Source organism: Lycium ferocissimum, chromosome 10, assembly GCF_029784015.1.
Source record: "Lycium ferocissimum isolate CSIRO_LF1 chromosome 10, AGI_CSIRO_Lferr_CH_V1, whole genome shotgun sequence".
In the NCBI taxonomy this organism is placed as follows: domain Eukaryota; kingdom Viridiplantae; phylum Streptophyta; class Magnoliopsida; order Solanales; family Solanaceae; genus Lycium; species Lycium ferocissimum.
In genome coordinates this window covers 42,470,700-42,480,901 of record NC_081351.1, presented here as the reverse complement: position 1 = coordinate 42,480,901, position 10,202 = coordinate 42,470,700, and the positions used below count along the sequence as shown (strand labels likewise).

The following is a 10,202-nucleotide window of genomic DNA, read 5'->3' as shown; positions in this document are numbered from 1 at the left end:
GGCCGAGTTGATCGTGGCCGTTAGCCTGGTTTCTCCATGGCCGCGTTGATCGTGGCCGTTAGTCCGTTTGGTTAGTTACAAAATGCCACACGTCAAGACCGTTCACACATGTGTCTTTAACCGTATGGGTGTCGACCGTCTACGCCCAATCTTATCTTTTTTGGGTTTTCTTTATTCTAAAAGGGCATTGTGTTGTAGGCAAGGCCCATAAGACAAAACTATAAATAGGGGGCATTTTCCTACTTTTGAGGGTTCGCTTCTTGGAATCTGGAGCATTGTAATAGCAAGTCAAAATATTATTTCTCTCTTTAATCCGAATCTGTAGTGTATTATTGTTTAGCTTCATCTTTCTAATATCATTTTTACTTAATCATCCATAACAACATACACAACATATTTGTCCAAGTTATTAACACATATACTCGTATATATAAATCACTGTACACGAATCCATATATATATATTCCCTCAAAAACCAAAATAGATTAAAGTTTGTCTACATATCCTATACCGCACTTACAAATTCAACTTATTACCCAATTTCGGGGTAAACAAAAATATTTATTACAAAAAAGCTAAAATAAAAAAGGTAAGTGCAATATCGTAAATCACAAGGGATTGGAGGTTAGTGTTACGAGGTCAAACATAAAGAAAGTTCTCTGAAATTATCCCAATTTAAATCGTTGAAGTTGAGACTTGTAAGCACTATATAAAAAAATATTAGCACTCTTATGATGTGTAGAAATTCGAATTGAGTAATACTTACTAAGATTGTGAAAACAATACATTTGGGTGAGCCATCAACCGTCTATACTCATACGTGAAGTAAAATATATTCGTTGATGAAACACGGGCACTCGATAAATTACTTTTTATCCATCACTTATTTAGATTTGTAATCACTTTTTATCAGAGCAGATCTGGACGCTGATAAAGTAGGAATCTATTTTGTGATACACATAACCATCTTACTCCCTATTCAAGATCCTTTATCTCGTAGCTACGGCCTACGGGTGTCAAATTTGGCCCAAAAGGTGATGACCCGCACAACCCGTTCAAACTTTTATGGGTTGGGCTCAAGATAATTTTATATTGGTGATTTTATTTCAACCCAACATAGCCCATTTTAAAGTGATCTCCAACTAAGCCTCAATACTTTCAATTCTAACCCATTTTTAAGATTTACTTAAATTTGGGTTTATTGCTTGAGATTTAGTTTATTTGTTTAATATATACACTTTTCTTGTATCATGTATCTTATAGGTTTGTGGTGTGTTCAATATGAAGGGAAATATTTTTCACAAAAAATGTTTTTCTCGAAAAATATTTACCACGAAAATTGTTTTCTTAAAAAATATTTTCCACGAAAAATCAGTAAAAATAATTTTCAGGAAATTTTTTTTTGCGAAAAATGTATTTCCAGAAAATATTTTCTAAAAAAATATTTTTCTAGAAAATAGACCCTTCAAAGCCCAGGTCGAGTTGGGCGGGTCGTCATGACCAAGCCATTTTTAGTCCATTTTAAATTTACAATCCATTCAAACCCAAATAACTTCCAAGTACAATGTTAGTCAACCCATTTATTACCTCACTATTTTTTATTTTTATTAATTTTTTTAATTCAACCCGCCCATTTGACACCCCTACCTGTAGCAATCCTTTATTAGGTCACAACGCTTCTACTAATCACCTGACCCATCCTTTTTGTAATGACTCATCCACGATTCACCCTAGTATATAGTTCACTTAATTGTATAAATCAGTGCAATACTGTACTTCAAGCACATCATGCTTCTTGTATGCATCCTACTTAGCATAATACTATAAGGGGTCGTTTGGTTCATGGAATATGTGCGATATGCAGGATTAAGTTTGAGACTAAATTTATAAATACTTTATTTGATTGAAGGTATAAGTTTACTTTCAATCAAACAAAGTATAAATTTAATCTCAAACTTAATCATGGATATCTCATCAAACTAGGTATTATTTTATTTCACTTGGGAGGTTGGATAAATCAGTCCAAAGATTATAATTCCGGGATAACTTAATCTGCGAACCAAATGACCCCTAAGTATTTTCTTCCTGACAAAAAAAATGTATGAAAAAAATACTATACTTAATAAAAATACCCCTCTATCCCAAATTAGTTGTCTTGTTTCACCTTTTGATTTGACTAATCTTGAAAGCTAAATAGAATTAGATCAACACAATATTTTACAATTAAAATTTAAATATTCACAAATTATAAGATAAAAATACTATAAATTGCAACTTTTTATTATGTCAATATGATGAAAAAAATACATACATATTAAAATAGTGGTCAAATTTACATAGTTTGGCTCTCGAAAAACGATTTGGAAAAAACCAATATTGTTTTTTGCCAAAAAACAAAAAAAAACAGCATAATAGCTTGTGATTCTTCATTACTTACGTGTCAGCTAACTATTGGCTGTTACAAGCATGTTAACAAGACAAATGATACACCTGCTGTGCAGCAGATACAGGGAAAATAAAGCCCTAAGCATCTCTTCTCCGCCAAACAAAATTAGCTTTGGGCAAATCGACATCCGAGTACAAGGGTAACTGTAGTTTGCTAGGGTTCTTCACAAAGACCCTCAAGGTTTCAACTTTATTCTTTTTCACCCTTCTATTTGTGTTTTTGTGAATTAATTCTATATATACGAATTTGTAATTATTGTTTATTATTATTATTATTAAAGTGTAGAGATGGGGGATGCGTATTGGAATCGTCAACCACAGCAGCAGCAGCAACAGCTACCTCCTCAATCTGCTGGATTGCTTAAACGACCTCGTTCTGAATATGGTAAAATAAACACTCTCTTTTTTGTAGCTTATTAAATTAAAATAATTGTTTGTGCTGCTTTGAAATTGGCTAGTAATTATATCTTCAATTGCAAGAAATATGCAACCCTAGAACTTATTTTTGCTTTAAATATTCTTTCTTGGAATTGGATTTTAATTAGCTCTTAAATTGCAAGAAATTGTGCAAGTATGAACCCCTAGAACTAATTTTTGTCGTCGAAAATTACTTTTATACATTTGGAATATTTCAAGTTGTAGCTTATATAATTAGGACGTTTTCCTAATAATTGTTTGTGCTGTTTTGATATTGGCTTTTAATTGCAAGAAATTGTGCAAGTATGAAACCCCAGAACTAATTTTCGTTTTTTCGTCCTGGGAATTACGTTTATACATTTGGAATATTTCAAGTTGTAGATTGATATGTGATGGGCTTTTGAAACGAGGGAAATTCCTTGTAAGATAGCTGGAAATAGTCTTGTAGGATGTGTTACGTTTTCATCAACTTTGGAGACAGTGGAGAAGCTAAGTTCAATTGAACTGAAAAATTATATTGTACAAATAGCAAAGAATAGATCTTTTTTGTCTATAGATAAGTTTTTGAATCCTTGGCATAAGGGAAAATTTAAATGAAGTGGTCACGTGGATTCAAAAATTGCTTTTTGTCACAAGTTTGTAGGATGTGTTAGGTTTTTCATGAACTTTGGAGATAGTGGAGAAGCTAAGTTCAATTGAACCAAAATATTATACTGTGAAAATAGGGAAGAATATTTTTTTTTACGATATAGAAGTTTTTGAATCCCCATGGCATAAGGGAAAATTTAAATGTAGTGGTAAAGGGAGTTCTAAATTGCTTTTTGTCATAGGTTTGAATACTAGGTGTTGCATTCTTGCATTTTTTTGAATCCCTTTATTGCGATTCCTGGCTCCGGAACGGTTGGAGATAGACGGATTGAAAACATCGAAGAGTCTAGTGGTTGTATTATGGATTATATAGATTTCCTGTGGATGTTTTGAAACGGAAAAACATTGGGAGGGTGGAGGTTTGTAGAGCATTATATTGGAAACGGTAAAACACATGTGGTGGTTTGTGAGGGAACAAATGGTAAGTTCTGGTCCTGGCTGAAGTGTTCTTTCGCCTGAACAATATTGCTAATATTGTCCGATTATAATGGTAAGATTTGGCTCTTACGAAGGTAGGTTAATCAATTACTTAAGCTTTATGGCTAAATTAATCATCGTTCTATTAAATGGAGTTTTCTTAAGGAAACACAAAACTCGATTTGAGGTTGGAGTAACAAAGGTGAATTTATAGGCTAAAATATGGGGCACGTGAACCCATAGTCTTTCCATAAAACTAGCTATTATATATATATATTTTCTAAAATTGGTATGATATAATCTGCTGGCACCCATGCTACAAGAAGGCTAAATGGTGCACTTGGTTGAATGTTGAGTTGTTTACCTTGAAGACTAGGGATCAATTCCCACTTAATACTTTTTTTCCTTCTTTTTTTAAGTAGTGCACCCATGTTCTAGAAATCATAGATTCGCCTCTGTCAGGAGTAAAGTTTAGAATTAGCAAGGACATATCTTGAGTTTTGACCCTCTATTCTAGGACTTCATGTAGGTTGCACATACCAATTTGCAGTTATAGTTATATATGCTTAGGTATCACATGTGTTGTATATAGTTACACCCCTTTCATCCATGTCGTCATTTGGATCTACTTCTTTTTTAATATTCTTGGCACATGTGAGTAGAAATCAGATGTGCGGAATTTTTTTGTTTTTGTAAGCAAAGGAAGACACCATTTCTTTGAGATTCTCTCATTTATAGACTTTTTCTGCCAAAAGACCTTAAGATGTATAGTCCCAAACGCAAAAAAAAGATACAGTAAAGTTAATTTTACGGAGTGAATGTTCACGAGTCAATTAAACAAGGATAGAAAAACAGAGGAAGAAGAAGAGTAGGAGGATGGAAAACCTGAAATGCTGGAAATCGATCCTTCTTGTGGCAAATGAAGAGGATTTTAGCTCCACCTCAAACTTTAACCTCATATGTTTCTTTTTTCTGACCACTTTGTGGTGTGTTTCAATTGGTTTTAACCTTAACAAGCCCTTTTGACTTGATCACAACCAACCCAATGAATTCTAATAATTTGCTTTCTCCCCCTTCCGAGTTGGAGTTCTTTGTACGAATATAGAGCCCGTTTGGATTGGCTTATAGCTTAAAGCTGTTTGCAGCTTATAAGCTGAAAAAAATAAGTTGGGGTAGTCCAACTTATTTTTTTTGGCTTATAAGTGGTTTTCAGCTTATAAGCTGCTTTAGATAAACTAAGTTAAATGGGTCCAATTATTTTTTTGAGCTTATTTTAAGCACAAAATGACTTTAAGCTGGCCAGCCAAACACTCAAAAAAGCTGAAAACAGCTTATAAGCCAACTTATAAGCCAATCCAAACGGGCTCATAGTGGTTATGGATTTTGTTGAGTAGTGTTCTGTCTAAAGCAGAGTTCTGCGTCTTAGTCTTACTTCCTTTTCTCATATCTCATTACTGCAGAAGCTCCTTGTCGAGAAAATAGTTGTCCAATCTCATCTCGTTCCTCTTTACTAGTTTTTGTGTGCAATGAGACCATTTTTATCTCACCTTAGGCCAAATGAAAATTTATTCCTTTTGAGGACAAACTATATACCGTGCGAGTAACATTCCGCACTCATGTTGTTATATGTTGTGATAAGCGTATGTGGTCTGACCATATTTCTTTGCAGTACCAGATCTTCCACCATCTGGGATGTCACAAGCTCATGAAATGCATCATTACTTAGGAAGGGATGATGATCGTGGTGGACCTCGAGTAGTGGACACACAGTCAATTGGATCAGCATATGATCGTGGTGGACCTCGAGTAGTGGACACACAGTCAATCGGATCAGCATATGATCGTTATCTTCAGAGTTCGGTAATCACTGAAGCTGACAATGCTCCTCCTTTCATCAGGCATGCTTAGATTTTGTGCTAACTTTGATCCTGTTTTCTTATCCCTCTTCCTCTTGTAGCAACTTTCTTCTCTTTCAGTCGGAGATGCTAATAACTACAAGGGAGTTGGATTGGCTAGAGCAGGTGGTGGTGGCATACCTGCCCTTCCTGTTCGTGATCCGCTTCCATCAGCTCGTGGGCCAGAACTAGCACCAAATGGAAGACCTATGGTATTTAGTGGTCAAATGCCAGTTGAATCTATGCCGAGGCCTCGTGAAACACTGCCTCTCCCTCCTGATGCTTCTAACACTCTCTATATAGAGGGACTTCCTTCAGACAGCTCCAGGAGAGAAGTAGCCCGTATCCTTTGAGATGTAATTTACTGGATCATTATTGGACAGTTCTACTTATTTTCTGAATATATCTGTTGCTTGTTCTCTAACTGCACTTAAAAGATATTTTTCGTCCTTTTGTGGGCTACAAAGAAGTCAGACTTGTTAGAAAGGAATCAAAACATGTAAGTTGACGTTTATTCCTTTTCTATTAGTATAGTATTTATCTACCAGGTGGTATTTTGATAAGAAGCTTCATTTTGCAGCGTGGTGGAGATCCTCTTATCCTTTGTTTTGTGGATTTCGTAGATCCAGCTTGTGCAGCTACTGCTTTGAGTGCGTTGCAAGGTGATTTTTTTTTCAAAATTATAATAAACCCCTGCCCAATTTCCGTTAGTGACTAGTTATCTCAGCTGCAGTGACGTGATCAATGATGATCACTCTGTGTATGTGGGTGTTGCTGGAGTGTTTTTAAGTGCCATTCTCGTTCTTTGCTTTTTCAACCAACAGATCATTGCAGTTCAATATATTTCGGATGCACGAGTACTTTAGTTCTGATTCTTCATCCCTGTATGTAGTCAAATTGTGGGGTAGTCTGTAGAGTAAAACCCATTTGCTTTATACACTATCTTCCTGTAAGACCATAGACCTGTATAATATCCATTGATGATCTCTCCTCTATGTGCACGTGCAAAAGTCCCTATGCGCAATGTACCTTGGGAAGAAGCACTGCCTCCTTTGACTTTTGTTTGTAGTCCTTATCTTCTGATCCTGTCCATTTCCTTCACCCATTTCTTGTGTAAAATATTGTAACTATATTTGAAATAAAACATCCAAATCATTTAAGAAATTTTGCTGTAGTTCCACTTATTACTCCTAAAGGTCCAGATTGACTTGTAGGACTGCTGTTGGGTCTGCCATTCAAAAATGATGTCAATCTTGGGTTAAGAATAGCTAATATTTTACAGAATTTGTACATGATACTTGCAGTCCAATCATTTATTTAGAGGATGGGGTTACTATCTAGCTGCTGCTGTGACAATTCGCATGCACTCGTTCGCTTCGTTTGGTTTAAATATCTAATATTTTACATTAATTTGTGATACTTGCATTCTTGATCATTTATTTGTAGGACATGCCGCTGTGTCAAATTCTCATTCCCCTATTTTGGTTATCTAATTTTTCACATGATTATATGATACTACTTGCATTTGAGGCCATTTGTAGGACATGCATACCTTCTATCTACAGCTGTGGCATGGTCTCCTTTCTTCTTTGGTTTCTTGCTCCTGTACTCTGTTACCCACCATTATGAAAATCTTCTCCTCATACTTCCTGTTATGGTTGATCGGGTCTTTCATGCTTCTCTCACTTGCACAATAGCTATTATATTTAGGATGAAAAAACAACTTTTTGGAACTTACTACCATCATCTATGTGGTTTCTTGTGGAATAATCTTACCAGTGGTCTCTGCTGACGATTTACCAGGTTACAAAATGGACGAACATGACCCTGATTCGGCCTACTTGAGGTTGCAGTTCTCAAAGTTTCCAGGTCCGAGGTCTGGTGGCTCAGGAAGTCGTGGGAAGCGATAAATAACATCCACCAGCTTTTTATTTACATATTGCTCCGTCTGAATTGACTTATGTATTATGTACTGTTACTGGAATATGCAATTCACAATTGGCTCAAAAGCGGGCGCTAACCATGGTTGCGGTAATATGCACACTATTGGTTTTTGAAGCGGGAGTTTTCTGCTTCAACAGGCCTTTAAAGCCAGTGAAACTTTGTTTCTGAGAGTGTACAACTTGATAGGCGGACGCAGGTTGTAGTACTAGACTTCTAGTTGTTGAAGAAATGTTTCTAAGTTTATTCCAGACAGTGGATTTTTAAGAGTTAGTGAAAAATTCTGGGCAAGTGATGTTCTTGATGTTACACTCTTTGGGTCCTCTGCGTAGTTCAGTGGGCAGAACAATCGATGTGAGCTAGGTCAAGATAGGAAGTTAAAGTGACTTCCCTTGTAGTTGGGGGAGGGTGTAAGCATTCAGTCACTTAATTTAGCTTGAGTTCCATATCAAACAAAATAAAATTATTTAAATATATAATAAGGTTTTTCATAGGTCAATTTGTAATATGTACTTGGTCCAAATCAATTCAATATTTAGATCAATTGCGCTTGAGCAAATCAAAATGTCTTTGAATTAATAAATAGCGGGTCATGGGTTGGTCATTAAGCTGTCCCCTGTATGATAGGTTAGGCTAGTCATGGGCTGATTTTGCAACTCCTAATGGAAACCGGTTTCCTTGTGTTCAAATAGAAAATGTTGTACCAAGACTGAACTAGTTCAAAGCATATGAAAAGGATTTTCCTCTAGCCTCGGTTGTGCTACCATTAGCGTTCGTTAGTTCCTCCCAAAAACAATTGCTAGTTACCAATTTTGGGCATTGAAATGGCAATGCGTCTTTCTAGTGAGTTGTCCTATCGATATTATGTCTGGGAGAATATCCAGTGTTATTTATATTTATTGTGCGACATGTAATGGACATGAAGTTGAAAACAGAACACTTGTATTTGATGATATCTATAGGAAAAGCGTGCACATTGATTTCTTGGGAAGTTGGCTTATGCCTATAACAATCTTTAGTTTCTTCCATCCAGCTCCATTGTTTGTCATGAATTATTATCTTATATAATACTACAACATACAACATACCTAGTATAATCCGACCAGGTGGGGTCTGGGGAGAGTAGAGTGTATGTAAATCTTACCTCTACCTTTTGACGGAATTATCTCATATAATGTTTGACATTATCTCATTATTAAGATATGGTTTAACAAACTAAATAAGTATATTTTAAGCATTTTATTTGGTATTTTCTTGCTCAATGAAATTGAACTAATATCAATAATAACTCACATCCATTTTTCAAAACATATCAACAAAAATGTTACAAAATATATACAACCTCCAACAAAACGCATATTTAGCTATTTTTAAAGATCTTCTCCTACATATTTTTCAAGCACAACTCCTAGAGCTGTCTCAATCTTCCCTCCATTTTCTTTCACTTACGCCAGAAACTCATTTGGCTAATTAATTCTTTTTTCAGATTTTTTTTGAAAAATCACCATTAAAGACTCATTTGCACCTTCAATTTGTATATACAAATTTTTAGTTGGTGTTTTTGAGTGGGTGTACTTGGAATTGGTGGGGAACATTTGGACGAGACTTTATACAATTTGAGGAAGATTGGAGGTGATTTGAAGTCAAAATTCAGGGCTGAAAATCAACACCGCAACATTGTATGTCGCATGATGTCATGTATATAATAGTGATACACGTAAGATACATCAGGTATATACAATATATACACATGACATAAAGTGATATACATATGACATGCACGTTACATATCACTTATACTTCATATACACGGATATACAAGAAGTTGTTCTTCCGCTCTTCTTCAAATTCCTTAAATTTTAGTCTCCTTTTTTGACCAAATCTCCACCAGATGTTCTGAAATTTTATACACAACTTCCAAACAACAATCCCAACAAATTCAACTATTACATTCCTCAAGTTTCCTTAAAATCCAACAATGGAGTTTTTGAATTTCGCACTCAAATTGTTCCAATGAGTGTTTGTACGTCAAATTTAAGCAAACTAGTGATTCCTACTCAATTTCAACGAGAAACACAAGGTTCAAACATTAGTTTTCAAAGGTTCCTAGTGAATTGACTGAGGGACATTCGCGGATAAGGAAAAAGCTATGAAGAAGAATAAGAAAATGAAAGAGATTTAGAGAAAGAAAATATATGATTTTATTTGGAAGGAGTGTGCAAAAGTGAGAGAATATCAGGAGATGGGAGGATAAGTTTTTCCCAGAATTAAAGCCTACAATTAAGCGATATGATTTAAGTTGCTACTAAATAAAAATACTGATAATTAGGGTAATTATTTTAAAATGTCTATAAAAAATGTAACTAGGTTTCCTAAAGATCCTTTATTTATATAGAGGATCACATTAAAAATCAATCCAACAACGCCCACAACAAAAAA

At 35.1% G+C, this 10,202-nt stretch overlaps 1 protein-coding gene across 8 annotated transcripts; it reads left to right on the top strand.

Moving 5' to 3' along the window:
• Positions 1-2,442: 2,442 nt before the first annotated feature.
• LOC132033934 (RNA-binding protein 2-like) lies at positions 2,443-8,067 on the top strand. 8 transcript variants are annotated; one of them, XM_059424107.1, is made up of 7 exons: positions 2,443-2,585; positions 2,727-2,830; positions 5,603-5,787; positions 5,885-6,164; positions 6,260-6,321; positions 6,403-6,484; positions 7,626-8,067. In XM_059424107.1, the coding sequence occupies exons 1-7, from the start codon at positions 2,467-2,469 to the stop codon at positions 7,730-7,732; spliced, it is 939 nt and encodes a 312-aa protein (XP_059280090.1). In that variant the 5' UTR covers positions 2,443-2,466; the 3' UTR covers positions 7,733-8,067. The 8 variants fall into 8 exon arrangements, with proteins under 8 accessions (XP_059280090.1, XP_059280089.1, XP_059280095.1 ...); XM_059424106.1 differs by having other exon boundaries at positions 2,445-2,585; positions 5,597-5,787; XM_059424112.1 differs by having other exon boundaries at positions 2,463-2,626; positions 2,732-2,830.
• The last annotated feature ends 2,135 nt before the right edge of the window (positions 8,068-10,202 follow it).

Coding starts and splice junctions, on each gene's coding strand:
- LOC132033934 (XM_059424106.1), top strand. CDS start 2,467: ATGTTAACAAGACAAATGATACACCTGCTGTGCAGCAGATACAGGGAA. Junction 2,586..2,726: donor ATCGACATCCGAGTACAAGG/GTAACTGTAGTT, acceptor TTATTATTAAAG/TGTAGAGATGGGGGATGCGT. Junction 2,831..5,596: donor ACGACCTCGTTCTGAATATG/GTAAAATAAACA, acceptor ATTTCTTTGCAG/TACCAGATCTTCCACCATCT.